General features: G+C 42.0%; 1 protein-coding gene across 1 annotated transcript in view; it reads right to left on the bottom strand.

Moving 5' to 3' along the window:
• Nucleotides 1-21,991, bottom strand: part of WIF1 (WNT inhibitory factor 1) — a 36,222-nt gene extending 14,231 nt beyond the window's left edge. The window contains exons 1-3 of the mRNA XM_041411292.1: nt 21,822-21,991; nt 21,581-21,720; nt 4,593-4,701 (exon numbers count right to left, since the gene is read on the bottom strand). Coding sequence (XP_041267226.1) covers nt 4,593-4,701; nt 21,581-21,720; nt 21,822-21,957 — 385 coding nt within the window. The 5' untranslated portion in view covers nt 21,958-21,991. The remainder of the gene's footprint in view (nt 1-4,592; nt 4,702-21,580; nt 21,721-21,821) is intronic.
• Between the last annotated feature and the right edge of the window lie 2,098 nt (nt 21,992-24,089).

The following is a 24,089-nucleotide window of genomic DNA, read 5'->3' as shown; positions in this document are numbered from 1 at the left end:
TTCAGAGGTGGCTCTAGGGTTAGAAGTAAAGCAGGACAGGAGAAGAGCTTGTGCTCATTTGCTGAAATAACCCCAAGAATCTATAGTGCAGACAGTGATCTTAACACAACCATACTTTTCTTGGAGATGAGGAAATTACTCATGTGGAGGTACCTAAGGCTATATCAAAACAAGCTGGAAGCCTACTTTTGATTTTCTGAGTTGAACTTATCACTTCTGAGTCTAAATTTTCTGGGCTGTCCTATGACTTCTGTAAAAATGTATATTAAGGGAAAATGTTACTTTATGTAAGTTTTTCTCGTTTGGGTATTGCAATTATTACCTAAATAAGATACTGATCTAATGAAAACTTACTCAATAAAGTGCTGACAAATGATACACTTGATAAGTATGATCATGGGTGCAGTTTGTTAAAAGAAGACAGAGACACCTCATTCTGACAGAACTAATTAAGCGTAGTGACATTTGGACATTGCTTTTCCAGGAAAAGTGTTCAAACACTTTTGAAATACAAAGAGTTTAAGCAACTAATTAAGGCCAGTAAATCTGGAGTATTTTAATGATGAAGTAAGACCAATACCTCAGAACTGTGGAATTCTCTGTTGTAATTGTCACAAGTGATCTTAAATAATCTTCAGATGCAATGATTTTATCTCTTTTCTTCAAAATTGGCTCTTCTTAGCTGCTTGATAAGTCAAATCCAACTAACAGAAATTGTTTATTCCCTTCTGAAGCTGGTCTGTGATTTCCTAATAAAATAGAGCTAAAAGCCCTACATTTGGGTTGTTTTAGATTGCTTGTTATAAAAATTTTGCAAGCCATAATTTGGCCATTTTTGTTATTTGGTACCTTGCTAAAATACAGAATAATTTATTGCTAAAACATATTCTACCTCTGGTAAGTCCTACAAACAGAGAGGTGCCTTGCAGTTCTCATTCTAAAGCAATTACATAGTCAAAGGGCTTTTGCACCAACCTTTGCAAAGAACAAAACCATGTAACCAGGTGGCAAGAAGGAAACACAATTGATTATTTTAAAAATACATTTTAAATGCTGCAAACTTTTTAAACTCTAGTAACCTCCTTATAGCATAAGTGCAGGAAATCAGAGCTTGGATTAGGATGTGTTTTAGTTGAACAAATTGCAATGAGGAGGAAGGTGTGGCAGACTGTTAATGACAGCACTATAGCTGTATCTAGATTTCATTGAATTGGTAGCAACCCCTGAACTCCCCTGACATCTGGCTGTGGTTTAAATGCCTAGGGAAAAACTCAGCAATACATCCCTAGAGTCCAAGACCACAGATCATAAACCTTTTATTCCAGCACTGCCCACTCTGGAATTTTTGGACTTCTCATGTGTCTGCACAGCTAGGCACACAGCTATGCAGTAAAGGACCCTCCTGTGAGCAAAAACCACCTGGATCCTGGCTGAACTCTGTGGTGGTTCAGAGTTGAAATAAAGCCCCTAAGCTCTTCCTGAATCTTTGCATTTTTATGCCTGTTTGAATGATGCTAAGCACCCACCAACAGCACCACAGTCAAACCAAAGCACAGAGAGAAGTCCCTTGCAGCAAAAAACACAGCCATGAGCTCCTATGGCCCATCACAGTGTTGACCAGGGCCACAGCAGGGCAAACCTCAGCTCTGGTCCCTGCTTCCCTAATTCAGGATGCAGTTTACATTTGTCCATCACTGGCTAAAAACAAGGAGAGGAAATCACAGATATGGACCTCTTTCTGTTAACCATCCTCCCACCACGCCAGACAACAGCCTCCCCTGCACATCTGTACTTCTGTATCCTCTGGAGCACTTGTATCCAGGGCTGCAGAGCATATGGCTCTAACAGGAACAAGGAAAGTTTAACAAATTTGAAAAGTAACCTAAGGAAACCTAGTGACTTAAACCTAATTTAATTTTAGGCAGTAATTAGAATGCTCTGCTACGATGCAGAGGATGCAGGTTTAATACTTTTTGTCTGGGAGGTCATGCCTTTTCCCTCTGCTTAGGAAACTGAGGTTCTCTAAATTGTCTTCAGTAGAAGCAGGCTAAGAGTAACTCCTGGATGCCTGCAAACTCTTCAAGTTTGCAAGCAATTGCCTGACCCACTAAGAAAATATGCCAAGGCCAACAACAAAAAACATCTTTAGTCTCCTGTGGGACTGCTTAAGGGACATCTCTGAATGACCAATCTCAACAGAAGCAGGCATGAAAGGTCTGGCAAGGAGTGGGAGCCCATACACAGTCCTGCAGCCCACTGTCACTCTCTACCAGCACGGCACACAGAGCAGAGATGGTGTTGCACTCAGAGAAGACACTGATTTCTGCTTCTGAGCTTGGAGAGATTTCAGCACCTTTGGATGCTCAGCACCTATATTTTAATGTCTCAGCACCAGCAGTGGGCATGGAGAGGTCTCCTGAGCCTGTCTGCTGGGCTGTGGGGGCTGCATGAGACGCACGAAGCAGCGCTGTGCCAGCAGCCTGGTGACACCAGCCTGCACCAGCACTGCACTGCCTGGGTCACACAGGGACACAGGGGCCACCTCGGGCCACTTAGGGGGCCAGCCCTATCTCAGTCACAGGCCACTGCATTGCTTCTGGTCACAGACCTGTAGCTGTGTTCACCTCTCTGAGTGTGGTGTTGAAGATGTTAATCACTGCCTCAAAAATGACTCACTTTGTTTTGAACTTGCTAACCTCAGATTGAACCACTGGACTTTCATAGGCTTCTCCCTGCAGCCAGAAATGAGCAGCCAGCTGTTTCTCACTGGGCAGGTATCCACACTCCTCCCAGATATCTTCTTTTGCACAAGCAGAGCAGTCTTAGCTCTTTAAGTTCCCACTGAAAAGCATCTCCAGCCTTCTTAACTTCTTACCTTGTGTTTAGGTGTAACAATATCCATGTTGTGAGCACTGAATCAGCTACCAATTCTGGGACTTGGCAATGGGCTTTCAAATAAGCCTAAGGAACCTAGGTGATTTAAATCGCGCTTAAATCCAAGGAGAATTTGGTACCTCATCTCAGGACCTACCGAATTAGAGAAAGCTAAGAGAAGGACAAGGCTGCATCCAATGAGAAGCAATTGATTAGGCTGTGACTCTTCAAAGTCTGGCAAAGAGACAAAAAATCAGGGGATACATAATAGATGTGCACAAAATGATGGATAAGATGATCAGTGTAGATTGACTACTGTCTCTACCAGTGCAAGGACCAGTGCCCATCAGATGAAGCTGTTGCAGCCAGACTTGAAAAAACAGGAGGAGGATCTTCATGCAATGGATGGCAGTGAACTCGTTGCCAAGGTGATTGGAGATAACAGAAGATGATAGGGACTCAAGGACAGCCTAGAGAAGTACTAGAAAGAGAGACCTATAACCCATGTGGAGCTTATGAACTAGACAAATCACTTTAGACACAGGAAATCGTCCAAGCTGAAGGCAGTAAAAGCTGAGAGGGTGGCAGTAAAAGCTGAGAGGGTAAACAGAAGTGTCACATGTGCTTGTCCTCCTTTTGCTCTACCACAGGTCTTCTTATGGCCACCATTGGCCATAAGGCAAATACAGGATAGAGGGGCCCTACAGCACTAAAGCCTTATTTGGACACTGAATGGAGAGACCAATCATTTAAGCTAAATTCCAGGTGTCATGGCAAAAAGCTGTATTGAAACGTTACTTCACTGGCAATCTACTGCAAGCTGAAAATGGAGTATATTATACACCAACTTTCAGAATTTATTCACTGAAAAAGAGAGAAGGAATAAAGACTCATCAGAGATGAAAACCTCTATATCAGTGCTTCATTTGCAGTCCAATCCGCCTGTTTTATTACTCATTTCTTTCCCACATTTATCCTACAGGTTGGTTAAGGTAATTTAGGAAACAATGATCACTAAGACACTGCTGTCATCAAGATACACATTTCTGCCTTCCTAACAGAGGCTACCATGGATGAACTCTGAAACAGATCACATAAAGTGTTATTCATCCACTTCAGAACTAACTGGATTCAATACTCTTTTATGGAAAGCTTTTTTACTCAAATCAGCTCACTACACACCATGGTATTTCTGGAGCATTTGCATTGGCTTGGGCTCAGCCTCTGCTATGGAGCTGTAGATTCCAGTGAAGGATTAAGAATGCACAACTAAGGGATAAATGATAAATGATCATATCCTAAACTAGAACTTGTGTCCTTGACCTGAATGCCTGATGACCCCAAATGAAAGCAGAACCACCACAAACTGCAGCTTCTGAGAAACAGAATCATTTGATAACTTTTCTGATTGTGATCAAAGAATTTGTTTTCCAAAAGTTGTACAACTTAAGTAATAGCATTCGTGAATTTTATGCAACAATTTTGCACAAGCTTCTGCTGATTTATTCACACGTAAAAGCTTCATGTGTCTTGACTCAGACAAAATATGCTGCTGTACTTAGGCAAGGCAATTACAAACTGTTCGGTGCCAAGCATTGTGGCAAGTATTGCTTTAGGCAATAAACTTCAGAACTACAATTCATAATGAAACATTTAGACTTTACTGGCCATAGAACATATTTTACAGAAACAAAATTTATGATAACAACAGTACAAACCTGATGCTTTATGAGGAACTGTTCCAAGCAGGGGGATATTTATAGTTGGATCAGCCATTATGCCTTTATCCAAAGAGTGCAAAGACAGGAATTCATAGTAGTACTCAGCCTACGACAAAATAAATGAAAAATGAAAATAAAATATATTTATTTTAATTGTATTCACAGAAGCAAACTATTGAGCACATAAACTATAGCAGAACTACTACACTTTTCATGACGACACTCACTGGATTAATTTCAATAATTTCCCTGAGCACTTCTTCATCTAAACATAATTTTCAGATAATATCCTCTTATTTCACAGATTGCGAGTGACCATACACAGTAATCAGCATGCAGCATATCAGCAAGGAAAATGGCATGCATATAGTGGAGCAATGTTATACAGAGAAGATGTTTTTTACGACCCACACCGTTCATCTGGCAGACAACAGAAATATCTGAACACTAAGCTCATTCTTAAAGCTGGTTTTTGAGCAGAATCCTCCTGGATTGACTGTCAGCCTGGATGACCTGCCTGTACCATGAGTGCACGTACAAGCGTGGCATGAGATTATCCAGGCTTGCTCTTGGATAATCTCATGTGATCTGCACAGCGCATTGCCTTGGGCAAACAGCGCCAGGCAGTGAGCAGCCATGCTGCTGGGGCACCACAACAGGACACATATCTTTTTACAGCTCTGACACTGCCTTGTTCAACCCCACTCCATTACATTGTTCCAAGGGTGGAGCTGAGAGCTCTCCTACCAAGCTGGCTTCATGTCACTCATTAACTGCAACATCAATGACCTGTTTGGAGGATCCCTAGAAAGTTTCAGCATGACTTAAAAACTACTTTCCATGACCTTAATCCTACCTCAGATAAGCACCTGCATTGTGGCACAGATTGCAGGCTCTGGTACTTTTGTCCTCAGGAGCCTGGCCTCTCTGTTGGGTCATCTGCTCAAGAGTTCTTCACAATTGATGCAAAGTGCCATGATGTGTCTGCAGCGTGGCAGTACACACCACATACACCTGAGATGTATGCACCTTAGCCCATCACTAGAGGCTTCCACTACAGTCAGTAGCACAACTGCTGGTGTGCAGAGCAAGTGGAAATGAAACTTTTATGTTAAATTGTGGCATCTCATTTACCATGAAGCATACAAGGTATTACAAGTAATTCCATCTGCTGGTCTCAGGTAAGTGCTTGAGACCATAGCATGGGCACTGGCAAAAATGTGTTTCCATCTGCTCACTGATGGTAGACAGTACTATTCTGTCTACCTTTTAGATAAAACAGTGCAGCAAAGAGAGATTAAAGCCGAAATTTGGGCTGATAAATGATGGCTAGTTTATGTCTATAAGATGTCTGTCCATGTCCTTAGCTAGAACAAGGTCCTTTTTCTCCTGTAATATCCTGGTTCCCTAGTACAAGAAGGACCGAAGACACCAGAAAAGCACTCATGATCGGGGGTAGAACAGTTGTTATGAAATTCCTGATCAGCCCTGGCAGCACATCCACTTGCTCTGTAGGGACAGTAAGGAGACCCCATATCAGAGAGGAGATGGCATGAGGGGCTATACTCTACATGGACAATCTTCAGAGGGTGTTGTGTAGGCACAGAGATGTCAGAGGAGGACTTGCAAAACAATAGGGCAGGAAACAATGAAAGGTTTTAAGCAGGGGTTAAACACATGGAGTAAATGTGTGAGGGAGACAGGACATGGAGAGAAACAGTAAAACCAGAGATGAAAAATGAAGTCTGGGGTAGTGTTCAAAATGCTGCTTTTAATTAAAGACATTTTTTTTTCCAATACAATATACCATGCCAAAATATGAAAAAAAGCCATAAAGCCAGACTGTGAACATTTTTGTTTTCAAATAAAACTTTGGTTCAGAAAAATAATTATATATCTCCACACATCTATAGAATAGTGTAGTGAGTGAGTCAAGGCTCCACTGTCTGTTTCTCATTGGTTAGCTTTGATGTTTGGTCGTATCTAAACCAGGTCATAATGAGTTATGACCTGGGATATTAAAACATTATGTTCTTATTATTCTAGTAAACAAAAACTGGTAACTAGTCCAAATAGCTCCACTCCCGTATTTCCATTCCAGACACACTGTGGTAGAAGGTCAGCTTGTAAGCCAGATTCCCAATTTGTAGGAAAAGGACTGGAATCTCATTTTCTAGGGCAAATTTTCTAGTGCCTAAGGACAAAGACAAAAAGAAAGTTCCCCATGGAAAAAGGGACTCATTGCTGCATGAGCCACAATAGTCACTGCTGCTGAAGGAAGTAATTCCTCTAACCAGGGCAGAGGTGTAGCAGTGGTTAGTGCCTGAGGCAGGAGTATGATCTGATGGCACATTCAAAAGATGGGAAGAGACATTGCACAAGCAACAGGCAGCTCAGAAGAAAAGCCACACATTGCACTGTGGAGAGATAACTGCTCTCACCATTTCTCTGCAAAAGTTTGTACATCTGCTGAGTTGACAGGAACTGAACTTCTTGAAGTAATAGAATCTAAGAGCTGAAACACCTCAGGTGGATCCAGCTAGCATAACTTCAAAGTCATGTGCTGCAGAGTATGTTGGCAAATCATACCAGACTGAGCTGGTTAAATTTTGACATAAAAGTTATATACAAAAATCCTAGTCTACAGAGGCTGCACAGTGAAGCAGAGTAGTTTCACTCCTCAAATCTGTGAATCTAAAACATGATTTGACTGCCATAAATCCTACCTATTTGGAGGAAATCTGTCTTGACACTAACCCTACATTGAGTCGCCAATGTTGTCCTGCTGTAATTGGAGTTGATTGCCAACTCCAATTGCCAATTCACTTGCATTAATCATCATGACTGAAAAACAAACAACATGCTCTCAGCAAATATTTACCATGCTCAAATCCACCATGAAATTTAATGATGATGTTTAATTGAAGATGTAAGTTTGTGCAATTAAAATATTGTCTAGTGACTACTGTAATTTATGCTGTAAGTGGTCATTGTGAGTGACCTGGTAGTGAGAACAAAATTTGCTTGGATATTGTTGACAGTAAAGGGAACAAATCCATAATCTGTAATTCCCTTTTCCGTTATAAAGGCACTCTCATGTTTTTTTTGTGGGGCTTTTTGGGTTTTTTTTTTTGAAGCTGGCCTACGAACTCTCTGGTATGTGAAGATCTAAACTTGGTAGTGAAGCTAAACCTTATAAACAGTGTTGTCAAAGGTGGTAAAGAAAATGGGGTTTGCATTAAATTGCTGATCACTGACAGCTCAAAGTTGCACACTTTGCAAGGACAAAGGATTTTGGCTTGACTTCAGGAAGAACCTGAGGAGAAGTATGCTTTACTTCTGTGGAAAATCTTTGTTTGGGATCCTCAGAAACTGAGGCAAGGACCCCTGCACACCTTGTGTGAACAGTCTGGGGAGCTGGTGCTTTCAGGCAGCAGGTAGCCCCAAGCAGCTGCCCTTTAACAGTTCCCCATGTGGGTAGAGCAGACAGAGGAAATTTCACTTTAGGCAAATAATTCCTTGGTTGGGATTAACTTTTATGGACTTTGAATGGCTGTTTTCTAGAAATCAGAGGAATTTAAAAGGTTATAAAAATAATGAAGCCCTCTAACAAGTATTGTAGAAAACATCTGTCAGCAGTTTGGTTTTAAATGATATACAGATCTCCCTTCCTTGGTTCAAGATCTACTGCATTGAAGTTCTCTGACCATTCAGATGCCTGTTTTTCCTTTTGTGTTTTATCAAAGAATTCACAATAATATGCTTTATGTTTTCTTTATTTTACATGATAGACACAGAACTGTAGTACTTAAAACAAAGCAGAGCAGCTTGAACTGTTGTATCTTATGGTTCAATAACCTAATGAAATCTGCACCCTTTCTAATTAAGAAGCAAATGTATGTTAGCTTTGAAAGTAGATGTAAGAAATTAACTATATTTTCTTCTCATTATTTTAAAGAGATCAGTGCTGAATGTTCTGTTATCAATTAAATGACAAATATATCTTAATGCCAATTTTCTATATTTAAAGGAAGAAACACATCAAAGAAGTTCCTTTTTATCCCAGATCCATGAATATTTCTGGCTATGCACACACTGGAAGATTCTACACTGCATTATCCATAGCAGATGCTCACAGCTGCATATGCCATAAATAAAGTCACGAAGTGAGACAACGTATGTGTTTGTTAGGTGTTTACACCATGGACCATTGCTTCTCCAAGATATTAATTGCATTAGGCCAGAGAAGTTGGTCTGTGTTCCAGGATGAAGCATGAAGCAAAGTGAGATGAATTCCAGCAAAGATTATCTGTACCTTGCATACCAGGCTATCGAGGGAGTCTGGCCAGAGCAGGAATATGTACATACATGTGAGCATTTTGTTACTGCACTGCAGTCTAGACACTGCTGTAATGAACAACATAATGGAGCTTCCTTAGACCAGCAGATAATAAAGTGTCTGCCTACAGACTGCCCATTTTTGTGCCCTAGCATGTGAGCAGAACCCATCAATTGGTCCTGTCACAGAGCGGATAAATCAATTTTTACACTCAGTGTAACACTCAGGAACTTGCTGTCAGCCTCAAGAGGTAGACCTAAAATGAGAGGCATGCTCCCATGCTACCTCTTCCCACAACATGAAGCAATATTGAAACCTGCTCTGAGAAAACCAGTTTACATAGAAGACAGGATAATCTGACTATCTTCCAGTATCAGCTGCTAAGGGTATGAGAATGGAGTGAAGCAGCAGGGTTAAAAAAACAGAGACGCACACAAAGGAGGACTAGAGATATTTGCTGTTTCAAATAAATTTTAAAAAAGAACACAAACTAGAACTCAGAGAAATGGGCAACCTCAAAGAAAAATACATTACGTGACATTAGTATTTAGACAATGCTGTGGTGAAATGCTCACAAATCTGTAGAGCCTCTTCTATGCCTGCTTTCTTCACATTAAGGAAATCATGGCAGACTGAAGAAAATCCATGCACAAGAGGGAAGACTTTTTAACAATAGAGTGTATCCCTGCACGAAACTTTCAACAATAACTACTTGTGGTTTTAATGGTTTCAGAAGAATGGTATAAAACTCTGATTTTGCCAATGGAAGATGACTAACTGGTGCTTAATGTCTCCTGTGGCATTCAGCTGTGGATGGCAGATTAGGTCCTCCAACAGAATGATTTATGAAATTGGGAAAGTGAAATTTATCATTTGCTTTTAAAAGAAGCCTCAGATTTTGAAAGGTGACATTACAGGCTTCCAAGAAAGCTTTGCACTGGGGAGATGGTCTGAAATATTTGCAGAATACATCAGCTTTTCCTCCAAATAATGAGAAAATAATTTCTATAAAGATAAGTAATATCAAAAAATCACTGTCAAGAAGCTTGGTAAGGTCACAACATAATAGATTTAGATTATATTTAGCATTGTTTCTGTCTGCTCTTTGGGAGACATGGGAAACAGGGCTCCTACTAGTCATTTAGAGCAAATATTTTCTCTCACAAGACCCTGAGCTCTGGAGGCACTCTAGCATTTGAACCAGTAATTTGAAACCAATCTCAGACTGGAGGCTGAAGAGCTTGCTAGAAAGATTGAGGTTTGAGAGGAACAAAGGTGAAAAAGAAAAATCCAAGTATATCAGTGGAGCATTAACTCTGAAAATCATCATCATGCCTAGAAAGCAGGTTCCTGAGACAGAGGGACAAATAACAGCCTAGTACACATCCCTGTCCATCATTAGCCTGCTAATGACAGTATGGTTTAGACCAGAGACAACCCCTTGCTGCAGGAGGCACCTGCAGTGGGGACAGTGGGGCTGTTCCAGCAGGCTGGAGCCTGGGACAGCAGCACTTGTGCAAAAGGATGCACAGCAACCTCCAGGTTCAGCACAAGCACGTGGAGACAAAGGCATGCAGCATGCATGATTTTCTTAAAAGAGTCACAACAAATTTACAGCTCCTCAGTGATGAAAGTCTGGGAGTTTCTCATTCCTCTATCTTGCTTTATTTGGAACCAAAGAAAGCAAAATAGCCCAACTTCCCATATTTAGATTTTTTTTTGTTTAACACATTTTCTGTAATGCATTTTAGTACAGCTTCACTAGTTACTTTAAAAAAAAAAAATTAAGCTGAATGAAGACAAAATCACTAAGGTTTTGACAAATATGCACAGTTAATTACTCCTTGAAAATTTCTAGCAAGGAATGATATTTCTCTGCATGAACCAGGCCTGGTGCACATGCTTCCTTTAAAATGTTTTGTCTTATATCTTACAGATGAAAATTGTGCTTTGGGGAAGGGGAGAGAAGCAAACAGTATACCAAAAAAAGATACCATTAAGAGTTCAGATTTAAAATAATTAAAACACACACAAGCCTTTGCTATCTTCAACAAAACATATTGCTCTGGTATCCTGAAAATGAATAAAGGCTATTCTCCTGAAAAGTTAGCTCTTGTTCCAGCACAGCAAGGGCTAATTCATTCTTTGTTCAGCCAGGAAAAGATTAGTGCTCTCTCTGGTGGACATTTAACAATCACGGATGCTCAAAATACCCATCTCCCAAAGCTAATAAAATAGGAGAAAATTATTATTGCTCTTAGAGAAAAAAATACAAAACACTGTGTCATCAGGTTACTTCATAAGAAAATAAGTTTTTGCAGGCCTGCCACTGCCACCTGCGATGCTTCTATGTGGCTCTATCTACACTGAGAAAAACCCACAGAGCTATTTTTTATCCCCTCACAGCTTGAAAAGTAAGTGAAGAACTTGGTTGGCTGATCCTGGGTGGGCTTCTTTAGCTTATAGTTTGTTTACAGTTTCAGGCTTTGGATAGATTCATTGATAAATAATATTTACCCTGAAAATTCTTCACAGGGAATGTAAAATAATTTCAATAAAATCTTTAAAATTGGGGAAGCGATGGCACTAACAAGCATTTAGGTTAGTTATGATAGATCTGAACAGACACTATATTTAGTTAAGCAGAATAGTTCTAAGAGTGAAAATGTAAACCTTAGAGATGGTGGCTCATCTGATGTGATGAGGGAAAGCTCACAGGCGAAGACTAAGTTAATCCACCTCTTGAATGGTGGTAAACATGGATAATGCATACAGATTCATTTTGGCCACGCTTCAAACTTCCAACCCTTTGTTCTTAAGCCTCACAGAGTAGCTTTGAAGTTGAGGATAAAGCTCCTCTAGCACGCCATTACCAAAGAACAACCTTCTGATTATGATCTCATGAAAGTGTAATCAATTACTTACACAAGTTAAAAGCGTGGCAAACAGCAAAGGTCACATAATTGGCCTTTATTAAGTCCATGTGTTTCAATCTTGGCTTTAACTGGCACTCCTGTATAATAAATATAAATATCTCTCTTCAAAATGTAAGCAGTGACCTTTCTCAAAAGTGATGAAATCTCACAACAGCTTCTGTCAGACTGGAGTCCTTCAAGGGTTTCAAAGAGGGACACCTCCACTTTTGTGTACCCATGTGACAGAAAGTTTGCAGCACCTCTGATTGAGAGTTTCTTTATTTATTGCTCAGCAGATACTGGTCTTCAGCCTTATTTTGCAGGAAGACTAGTGTTTAAAATTTGAAAGATGAAAAAATTCAACTCTGCCCTGACTAGTCATGAGGAAAGACTTTCTTAACACTGCTCTCTTTTAATACCTACTGCATGGATTTTCAAATACATTTTTTGTGAAAATTGAGAGTAATTTTTTTCTTATTTCACAGGCTGTCATTGATCAAAGCAAATTCTAGGTACTACCATGAAAGAAGAACTAAATTCACTACTAAGAGTTTTCTAAGTCTATCTGAAAAGGAATTTGTGTGTTTGCTGTTGTACCTGAAATCACACTGCTTTTTCTACTGAATGAAGACTCTTCTAAGTGGACACATATTGCTGTCATATTTCCATGTACTATAGAGGCTGCCACACAGTTCTGTCCTCCATAACTACACCCTGAATTACTCAAAGCAAGATGGACTTCTCTTCAGAGAAGAGTAAGGAAGAATAATCCTATCCCCAGTTTCTGATGGGAAACTGAACAGGTTCTATAAAGAACTTTTCTGTCTTTGGGACTGTTTCCACAGGCAGGCTCAGCACAGCTTCATCCCCGGGTTACAGTACCAGCCTCACAGGTCCAGTCTTCTGAGCTAAGGTCCAGTGTATTTCCCAGCATTTAAATGAAGTATCTTGTTTAAAACCAGCTCATCCTTGACTTCCTGTACACTCAAAGGACATAGACCAGCACTTGCAGAAGAAAGTTCAACCCAGCTAGAACCTGATTTACCTGCTGTCTTGAACCACTTTCCCTCCCTGTGTTCAGGTGGAGTCTATCTGCAGCACAGGCATCTTCACAAGTCCTGGACTCAGCTGACTTGACAGAGGATCAAGCTGAGCTTCCAGATGAACCTTTTAAACACACTTGCAGGAATAAGGCTCATTAAGAAAGGCAGGAAATTTGTTTTGGGAAAGCTACATCCTTCTGTTGTGTTTTTTTTAAATTCTGGATAACGTGACCTATCCTGTGTCAGTCTAAATCCTGTCAGGGAGGGCTGCAGCTGAAAGGTCCCCAGAAGAATCTTTTGCAGAGACCCTAACCTCATTTATATTAGAGAAAATGCAAGAGGAACAGCAGCCTCAGAAATGAATGCGTAGATCTCCCAAAGCCCAAATTTACCTGTGATGAAAAACAATCTGGAGTCTAATGACAGCAAAAGTCTGCACTCTGCTATAAGACAATTGTCCCATTTGGGATTCAAGAGTTTTGCTAAGATCAGAGACGTAATTTATTCCTGGATGAGTATCTACGGTAAATCTGGTCTGCTGTTGCAGACTGGGACCAAATTGTTCTTTTTGCCACTCAATACATTCCAGACATGTTGACAATCCCTAATTTCTGCTGGAGTCATAGGCTGCTGGAGATTCCCCAAATACTCCAAACCAGCCTTTATTGATGAATGAAGTGAGTAGCACTGGGCTGAATGGGGTCCACAAGACTTTTAAGAAGAAAAAAAAATGCTGGAGGGGAGCAATGTCCCACACCAAAAACCTTGCTGAGCAGCCAGGTCTGCTCCCTGCATCGCTGGAGGGCACTGAAATGGCTGAAGAACCTTGCATGATCCTGCTCTAAATCAGGGAGGGGAAAAGCCCCCACTGCACTTACTTCAGTCTTTGCAATCAGGGACAGGAACACATATATAAACCTAGAGACAGAAGTTTCTGTCGGAGTTGTTGGGTTTGGGAAGTGGTGGAAAAGCATGAGATTCTACAAGAATTTGCAGAGATTGTGAGCTTTTTACCCCCAGGACACCCTTCCTCCTGCCCAGAAACTCTCAGATACCTTGTCCTTTAAAGTATTTCCTAATTAACATAATTTAATAAATTTATACTCTTTGATTGCATTTTATAGGATGAGAAAGCCCTTACTTTTGGATGAATAAAGGTATTATACAAATATGATATGCCTGTCGAAATGTTTTACATCTAATTCTGGTGTCAGGTGATTCATAGTATAGAACGAAAGTAACAGTAGCATCATGATGCTATAAAAAATATGAAGTGTACTGTGAATATTTGGCAAGACAACTAAAAAGGGAATATTAACTAAGCAGGATAGTCACACAGATACAATTCAAATGTGAACACTGTCAGTAGGCAGGATAAGGTGCAGACTTTTCCCATCAAAGGAAAGTTAAAGTTAGATTAAGTAAAAATGTGAAACCCATGGTTCTTGACGTGATGAAGACTTCTAATTTTTGCCCTTAAGGTTCAGTATAAGCTGCTCCACCCTGTACCTAATACCAACACGTCACAGGTCTGATCAGAGGGAATCAACATGTTGGGTTACCAGCTTTCAGCTACCCTCCCTTGCTAATATAGAAATCAGATCAAGCCTATGCAATATAAATACAGGTACCTGTGCAAAACTGGAAGGAAGGAGGTAAAAAAAGCCAGCACAAAACAAAACAAAACAAAAATATCAATCAAGGTAACTGCCAACCTGCTTTGCTGGTAAATTAATTCTCAACTCTTAATATGTTATGCATATCATCTGCTGCTCATGATTACAGACCCAGATAAGTGGTTTTTGCCTCTTCTTCCTCTCTGAGGTGTGCTCTGCTGTGCAACCTGCCTGTTCTCCCTGACAGTCTCTGCAAGGCATATTGCAGCCACATAACTGCTTGCAGAAACTTTATGTATGTGTGGCTTCACAACAGGAAAATGAATTTGTTTCAACCTGATTACTCAAATAGAGTCTGTTTCAACAGCTCAATTTATTCCCCAAAACCTCTGCAAGAAAGAGAACTGGCTAAGGCTCAAACTTGGCAAAATGAGAGCAGTGTTTGCTGCAGTTTGAAAGCAACAGGTTGAAGTTGGTACTTGTACTCCTTACTGAGGGTGTTCACTAGACTTGATTATTTGCCTATGAGGTTTTGAGTCTCAGATTGCCATTGGCTGTATCAATTTTCACACATTTGCAAGCTGAAGGCAAGTAGAAAATGTTGCAGGGAGAGCTTAACGTCAGCTCATCAACAAGTTGTGATCTGTCCACGTCTTCCACATGTTCTGAGAAAAATCAGATTCATAATGACAGTACTGAAGTACTGAGCCTGCCCTCTCCTTCTCTGGACAGCTGTTATTGCAAAGGCTGCCTCTCTGGCTCTTGCTGCTGGTTTCTGTGCTTCAGTGTCTAGAGCCGGTGACAGATCTTCTCATTAGTGGGCTGCTGTCTGGGAGTTTATTTTGCCTGGTGATGGGCCAAAACCTGAGGCTGGGAGACTGCCAGGTTTGATGTCAGGCATATTTATTTCCTTTAGGATCAGCTGGGTTTAGCTAGCTTTTTATCCAGGCAAAGGGGCAGCTTCAGAGGATTTGTGGGACCAGCTCTGAAAGCGGTGCTTGGTCTCCAAGTTATTTATTGAAGTATTTAGCACTGATGACAGCAAGTGCTGAAGCAGCTCAAAGGTAATTGCCCATTTTTCCTTGTATGGCCAAAAAAAGATGGACTCCACCAGCTGGCTGGAAAACAAAGCAAACTTTTATTCTAGATGTAAAAAAAAAAAACCCAGGGGTTTTCTTGTTGTATGTCTGGGAAAAAAAAATCCACCTCAAATCTCTGAAAGCCTTTGCTGAGGTGTTTTATGAACAGAACACACTGTGGAGGACTTCAGGTATCATAGCTGGGTAAAGCCTCCTAGTCCCTCTGCACAACAGTATCAGTGTCTTTGCTTTATGTATGTTACTTTATTTGAGGCAGATTTTGGGTTGCTGCTTCTCTGTGGGTACGAGACCCAGGACTGACCTCCGAGGAGGACCACTAGCAACTGCTCTCCAGCTGGAGCAGGGCACCTTGCTCATCTCAGTGCCACCTCCTCAGTTCTCCTCACTGGGAGGCAGTGCTGAAGGCCTGGGCTGCATCAGGCACAGCCCTGCCAGCCAGTCGAGGTGAGTATTGCACTTCCACCACGTCTTCACTACAGTTTGATGCAGTGAAGAGCTTGGCCACAAATAAACTGTTAAAAAGCTAACAAAAACCTTTCAGCAGAATGAAAAAAAATCCAACATGGTAAAAGAGACTAGTACAAGTAAAGTAGAATCTTTCAGATGGTGGAATTTGTACAGAAAAAGGCAAATAAAAAAAGAACAAACGCTAACAAGCCAAGTGTGAACTCACAGGAACGCAAAACAGAAGAGGTTTTGATATGCAGTTTCTTGAAACTTTTAAAAACAATAATCAGGAACTCATTGTTCTGAGATAAGGTATTCAGCTCTTGAAATTCGGTTCAATGTTATGCAAATATCACTACATTTCAGTTTTGCAAACTCTGGGGCACACCATGTTCCTCATATGTCTGCATGCCCTGGGAAGAGTGTGGTTCCTTACATTTGTTTTGTATGTACATAAGCCACTTGGCTAGAATCAAGTCAATAATAGTTGTAGCTACCCAAAAAAAACCTCTTTGGAAAGTGTGAAAGCAAGAGAAGATACTAAATACATGAAAAATTATTTCAGTTAGTTCTCATTTGTGTTAGCACTTTCTCTATAGCATTACTTGTTAATGGCATTAACTTTAGACCACTAAGAATATACCTGTGAAACTGTCTGTAAAAAGAGGTGATGTTGCCAGAAAACATTCTCACTTCCACAAATAGGAAAGCAAAACAGAGGAAGGCAACACAAGAGGAAAGCCTGGATTTTCTATTTCAGAAAAAGTGTTGGTAACACAGGGAGTGAAATCTGTACAATTTCACAAAATATAGTCTTGAAGCTTGGGGTGTCCTTCTTAGTTCCAATGCCTTTCAACAGTTATGTTATACATTGCAGCTACTGCTGTAAAAGGAGTGAAAATACTTTATGACTAGCTTATTTTTTGGTTAAAAATTGATTATTTATAGAAAGGATAAACAATGAAAATCTTAAGAACTGTTTACTTGACACAGGTTTACACTGCTGTGTAAAAAGAATAATTGTGTAGTTTACACACATGCCACGTAAATGACTATGGAATCCAGATGCAGCTTACACTACAAGGTGCCTTGTAACTCATCTCTGCTGAGCAATAAATCCCCCCTTTTCTTCTTGGCAAAACTTTGAGAAGCTTTACTGATGTTTTCTATCAGCAGATAGAACAGATGGCTGGCACATGCCTGCTCTAGTAAGAAAGTGGGATCTCTAGAGTATTACTTTGATCCCTGGTGGCATGTCTACAACACTGAGATGCAAAATACCACAGCTGAGTAGAATCGAAATATTAAAGGTTTTGAGCTGTGCTTTTGATTTGAGAAGCCCCTGTCTAAAAATCATGCTCACAGTATGTAAACATCTTCACATTCCACATGGAAATTTTGGTACAGAGGTCAGAAAACAAAGAATTTCCCCAGTTTTGTGACGTGAAAGTGCAGAGAAGGTACCACTGAAAACCACAAGAGTGTGAGTTTACGTAATTACCTTGACCAAACATCGAGAAGAGACGTAATTTTATTGGAAAAAATCTCCTAAATTCTGCAAATTAGATGCATTTTTTAAGCTGAAAAGCATCACTATAATGACTGGTTACGAATATGATATTTACAAAAAATTCAGTTTCTCTGAAGAAAAGTTTCCTTTGAAGAATTCGGTTTTGAAATTGAATACTTTTGTTTTCTTTCAGTTTATCAGAGAAATAGCCATGTTTGACTGGAGCACCTTATTGCACAACTAAGGTTTTAGAATTGGTCGTCTGTTAACTCTGAGCAAGGAAACAAATCTTCTCCTGGCATTGCTGGATATTCCATTTTATCTTCATGGTCAGGCTACATCTCAGCAATATAAGACAATTTCAGACAACTCATCTGAGCTATTCAGGATTGATGGTCACATGGCTGAGGTCAGAACTAGCCTCCAGGAGCTGTTAACTACACAGCATTCCTGACCTTCACTTTACAATATAGAAATGATGCTAGAAAATGCACTGAAGACATATATTCCCTCTTTCTCAGAGGTGGGCATCTTTTTGCTTGACTCAAGGTTATCAATAACTCTTTGAGACTTATTTCAGATGTCATGTCATGCATTCAACCATGCACCAGGAGAGGAGCTATGGCACTCATAACAGTGGGGAGGGAGAAGTGATCTGACCACAAATACTTCTCCCATATCTGAAAGGAAGAAAACAGCCTGGGCAGGTTGTGGCCCAAACTGACTGTTTCTCTGGATCAGACCAGAGAATGCTACACAACAAAAATTCCAACTTGCTTTTTGGTTTCTTTTTTTCACCTCCTGTCTATTAAATCAACTGGGCTGCTGCTCTGTCACTGAGCACTTGCTGTCTGGGAAATAATCAACTTTTTAATATGGTTCTCTTCCACCAATATTCTCCAGGATGTGAACTTTATTTTACAGCTGTCAGAATTCCCACTGAAAGTTAAAAATACATGCTGGGTTTTGTGGATTTGGAGATTAAATACTTGTCATAAATTTATAAATGCTGTAGAGATTATGTTATCACTGAAATCTTTATTAACTTCCACTAGTGGACACAGTAAAACATGTTGCAGCATTAATCACTGTGATAGGGTCTCACTGGGAAGTTTTTAGCTGAATCTTCCACAGAGGACAAGACCCTCAAAGCCATTATATTTTCTTTTGCAAAAACCACCAGAATAAGAGCAAGAAGCACACCAGTGAGCTCTAGTGGTGACATGGATGTTATCACTGATTTTTGCTTTTTTAAACTTGTCAATTCAAAGAAATTTGTAACTGTCACTTCATGCAGATTACATTTCTAAAGAGAACACAGCATCTGTAATGTTGTTTTTCAATTTATAAGTAGAAGCATAAAGTGCATAAAAACATGACAATCCTTTTTTTGCAGTACTTTAACATTGTCACCCCTGGCCCATCATGATTTCACTAGCAAAAAACCAATCTATTCAGCACCCTCAGACCCTTACATTTTGAGTTTCCCCTTATATTTCCTAATAATTAATTAGAAGTAATGGACTAGGAATTAAAAGCAACTAATGCTTCTCTTTGGTTAATGCCTTCTAGTGAAAATTAATTTGTTTGCTTATCAAACAAAATCTTTTCCACATAAAACATATTCAGGACACAAAGGCCACTGCATCAGCAGTGTAGCACCAAAATGTAGTGAGTTTCAAGCACTTCTGTTTACACAGAACACAAATGCAATCTAGTCCTTAAAATGTGCCCCTCAACAAGACATTTTTGAGTTAGAATATTCAGCTATGCAGGACTGAAAAGCATTGCTACTCCCTGAGTTGAATTATTTACTCACCTCAAACCTAGATCATCACTCATCCCAGGAGCAGGTAGATGGGATCTACCCACTGGATATTTACACCTGCTAAGGTGCCCTGTGGGGGATCCCAGGTATGGTGGGTTGACCTTGTCTGGCTGCCAGACACCCCCCCAGCTGCTCTCTCACTCCCCCATCTTGTTGATATCAGGACTAGGAACTGTGTGATGCCATAGACAGGATCTCCTGCTCCTACTCAGGAGAAGCCTTATATGTGTAGACCCAGAAAGGGTCTAGCTGTTCCTAGAGGTGGGGCTTATACTACTGAGAGCCCCCAAACCTCGGAGTCTCAGAGGAAACATCTTCAAATTTCAACTGGGATACAGGGTCAAGAGGTCTATAAGGCACAAAACTCACACAATTATTTCAGTTTTACCAAACAGGAGGAAACAGTATGCTAGTAAACAGCTATTTTGCAGAATGCTGTCTAGCACTTCAGCATTTCAAATGCCTTTCTTCTTTCAAAAGTACTAGTTTCCATTTATTTTCCTTCTTCCTTTTTTGCATCTCTTTCCCCTTTCTCTTCTTTTCCTTTCCTTTCCTCCTCCCTTCCACTTCTCATTTTCCCTTCCCTCACTTAGGAAATTCCCAGACAAGTACAGAATAAAGGTAGCAAGTTGTTAGCACTCCCCTGGATGTCTTAATGGAAACTTCTAAGAACATGTATACTTAAAACCAAAACAGAACACTGGAAAAAAGTAAAAAATATATTCATTTCTTCCCCTCATAAAATATTGGAAATTCTGGAGAAACACAGAATGTTTTTAACCATTTAGATATTTCACTTACTAATTATGCTTTCTCTAAGAGGAATTCGGTAATTCAGAAAATTCTTTAAGCCTGTGGCTCTTCTCACTGAAATCAGTATTGGAACCACCTTCTCCTAATGACCTACCTGTAGGCAGCAAAGGAGGGAGAGCAGAGCTCAAGAAGGAGATCCAAGAGGACAGTGTTCAGTCTAACATCTTGATCACCCATTCAAAAAAGAGCTAGTTTTAGCATCAACAGTAACTGAAGCTGGCAGAGAAATGGAACAGAAAATGCAGTCCCAAAAGACAGTAATTTCTAGGTATTTAAATGCCTGCCCTTGGCATATAAAGTTGTTTTCTCTGTAGAGCTTGATGGGAATGCAAAGACCTAGAGCAAGTCAGCCTTTGTGAGTAAGTTTTGTCTCTCCACATTCACCTTCCTCTCTGGAGGAGGGAGTGAAGCACTTCCTAAACCCAAAGGCTTTGTGAGGACAGCAAAAATTGCAAGGGCATCAGACAACACCTTGAAGCCAGACAAGTGCTGTAGATAGAGTTTGGTTTGGTTTCAAAACAACCAAAACCACAACAAAATTTGCGAGGCTGCAATGAGCTGACTTATACAATCAATGTTCACAACTTAAATGGAAATATTGTTTCATCTCTACCAAGTTCTTTGTTGTATGAAGTCAATGTTCAGCACTGTAAAAATGAAATAATTTTATCCAGGATTTTATGCCACCATGTTTTTTCTGTATCCATGATAATGTACACTAACAAGTTTCAGCTTTATGCAAATTCAACATATGTTGTCAGTGTGTCAAATCATACACATGTTTCTTCACAAAAATATGTTACAGATTCTTACATTTTCAACAAAAGAATCCAACAGGATTCAATAAGCTGCAGATTTATGTGGTTTTGCAATTTAACTTGGTAAAATTAAGTCTACAGAAGAGAATTGTTATTCAGTAGAACTACAAATTAAGCCTGCACATTTAGTACATAGAGATCAGTGAAGAGCCTGCAGCGTATGTCCATAAGCTAAAGAAAGTCGAAAGAAAACTCCATCCTAAGTTTTCTTAGGATGGAGCGGAACTACCGTCCTGTACAAAATTTTACGGCAATACAGGCGAGTGGGGTGTTCCTGGTGAGTTCTGTCTCACGCCTCACCAGCCTGCGGCTTCTCCGGCTGCCGAGCCGCCCGCGTTCCCACGCACCTTACACCCGCTCCTGCCCCGCCGTCCCGGCGCTGGCAGCGATCCCCGCTCCCCGAGCGCCCCGCCCGCGCCTCGAACTCCCGCACCCAGGGCTGCCCCAGCACGCCTCGGAGAGCGTTTCCTCTACTATTCCAAGGCCGAAGCACCTGTCTGGGTTTACAGAGCCTCCCCCGCCTCTTGCCGCCATCTCCCCCCATCTCGGCACCTACCCGTCCCGTTGCCTGCCAAGTGAAGTTCATGGAGTGGATGCCGACGGGGATGGCGGGCATCCTCTGCTGGGCTTTCCTAAAGTCGTGGGTGAACGGGGCCATCTTCCCCTCGGACACGATCAGAATATCCTCCTCGAAGCCTGCGGAAGGCAAAGGGGCGCAGTGTGAGGCAGCCCCGCCGGGTCGGGCCGGGCTCGGCTCCGGGCTCCCGGCGGCCGCTCGGGTCAGCGGCCGCACTTACCGATGAGCACCCGCGCTTGCTGGCCGTCGATCCACAGGTAGAGGGTGTCGGGCTGGCGCGGCGCGGCCCGCAGGCTGCAGAGGCTGAGGGCGCCGCAGAGCAGCGCGGCACAGCACAGCCGCCCCGCCGGGGCCATGCTCCCGCACCGCCCGCCGGGGCTCGCCGGCTCCGCTGCCGGCGCCGCGGGCGGCCGGGAGCGCGGCGCTCGCACGGTCCTTCCCCCGCCGCCGAGGGCGGTCAGCGCTCCGCGCCCGGGAGCTCTGCAGAGCCGAGAGCCGGCACCGTGACCCAGACCCGTTCTGTCACGGGGGACCCGTGACACGGCAGGGTCGCTGCCCTGCCGCGCGTCCCGCCCCCCGCCCTGTGTTCACCCTCCCTCTGTTCACCCTCCCGGCAGGGCACTCCCGCCGTCAAGGTGGCACCACCACGGTCGCGAATGAGGCGCTGGAGTCACTCGTGTCTGCGCGAAGAAACGGAGTTCGTGCGTAGCCGCCCCCTGGCACACGTGGGGTTTGAGTCAGAGGTGGGGGGAGCACCACTCCAGCGGCAGGTGGGTGCGGTGCGGCGGATTCAGCGGGGACCCGCGACACTGGACAGGTCAGGCCCTGAAGCGAGCCATCATCCGGGCAGTGCCACAGGGACACGCTTCCCAGCACCAGGGAACGACGCAGAAAATGAGGCAACGTGCTAAAGGAAGAAAAGGCTTTTGCCTGGCTTTTGTCCGAAGGTCTTGAGGACAGTGGAGACTGAAAAACACTGAAATGTTGCCATTTACACAGAAACTGGAACTGGCTCAATATAGAAACTTAGTAAAGCTTGAAAGAATTTTCTATTAAAAAAATATTTAAACAGAATCACCCCTCTAAAGTTTCTGTCTGTAATGTTCTGAAAAGAGTTGGAGGGCACTTTCTCCCTGTGATTACTGCTTTAGATGCTGCTTTCACTCCATCTCATCCTGTTAGTGTGACTCCTAAAGTTACCTCGGTACTACTGCCAGGACTGGAATCCTCTATGTAATGGACAACAGCATTGAAGTTGGTCTTTCTTTTCCAGACAGATGTAATTGAGTGGCATCCCCTAGTAACTTGCCCAGATGAAAAATCTTAGGTTCCAAAAACTGGAATCGGTGTATGTACTCTAACAGAAATGCCTCACCTCTAGATGCTTGTTAGATAGGGGTGATTATTTGCTACTTTTTGGTTATTTAGTAGTGCGACAAGCTGGTCAAGGGATGTTGTGAGACCCCAACAAAGGAAGGATGTAGACCTGTTGGATCGAGTCCAGAGCAGTGCCATGAAGATGATGAGATGGCTGGAGCACCTCTCTTATGAAGACAGGGTGAGAGAGCTGGGGTTGTTCATCCTGGTCAAGGCTCACAAGAGACATTAGAAGCATCTTCCAGTACCCAGAGGGACCCTAGAAAAGAGCCAGAGAGGGAATTTCTACAGGGGCCTGTAGTGATAGGACAAAGGGGAATGGCTTCAATCTCAAAGTACGTAGAGAATAGTTTCAAAATCTTAGTAAGTTTAGATCAGAGATAAATTCTTTACTGTGAGAGTGTTGAGGCCCTGGCACAGGTTACCCAGGGAAGTTGTGGATACCCCATTCCTGGAAGTGTTAGAGACCAGGACGGATGGGGCTTTGCACCAACTGGTCATAGGTGAGTTGAAACTTGAGATGATCATTGAAGCTTCCTTCCAGCCCAAACCATTCCGAGGTTCCGCGATTCTATGACTCTCATTTACTTTGTGTAAAACACTTTCTGAATCTCGCACACTCGACCGCGCTCCCCCCGCCCGGCCGCGGCGCGCCCTGCCCTGCCGGCCGCCGCCGGCGCTGCAGGCCCGCCGCCGCTCCCCGGCCCCGCCCTGCCCGGGACACCCCGAGAGCCGCGCAAACGTGATCCGAGACATTCGCCTGCAAACGGGATTGAGTCTTCTTAGCTTGAAAGTACACGAGAGATTTTAACTGTGCTGCAAAAGATAAATACAGTGGGGGAAAAATAATATCTGAAACGAAACTTATAGGAAGAGGTTAAAACAGGACCTCAAGATAGGCAAGAATATTTAATATCCCAATGCAATGATTTACATTGCTACTTATCATGTAAAGGGGCTTTCTTAAGATCCAACAAAGGAAAACAATGTAATTGCCAAGTAATAACACTGGAACACAATTTCCAAAACTGTGATGGTACAATTTAAACACTCCTGAGTAAAAAATGCAACAGTGATCAGCTTATTTCTGCAGAAATTAGCTGGTACCTAG

The sequence above is a fragment of the Onychostruthus taczanowskii genome, unplaced genomic scaffold (genome assembly GCF_017590055.1).
Source record: "Onychostruthus taczanowskii isolate IOZ18803 unplaced genomic scaffold, ASM1759005v1 scaffold35, whole genome shotgun sequence".
Taxonomy (NCBI): domain Eukaryota; kingdom Metazoa; phylum Chordata; class Aves; order Passeriformes; family Passeridae; genus Onychostruthus; species Onychostruthus taczanowskii.
This window is presented reverse-complemented; position numbering and strand designations above follow the sequence as displayed.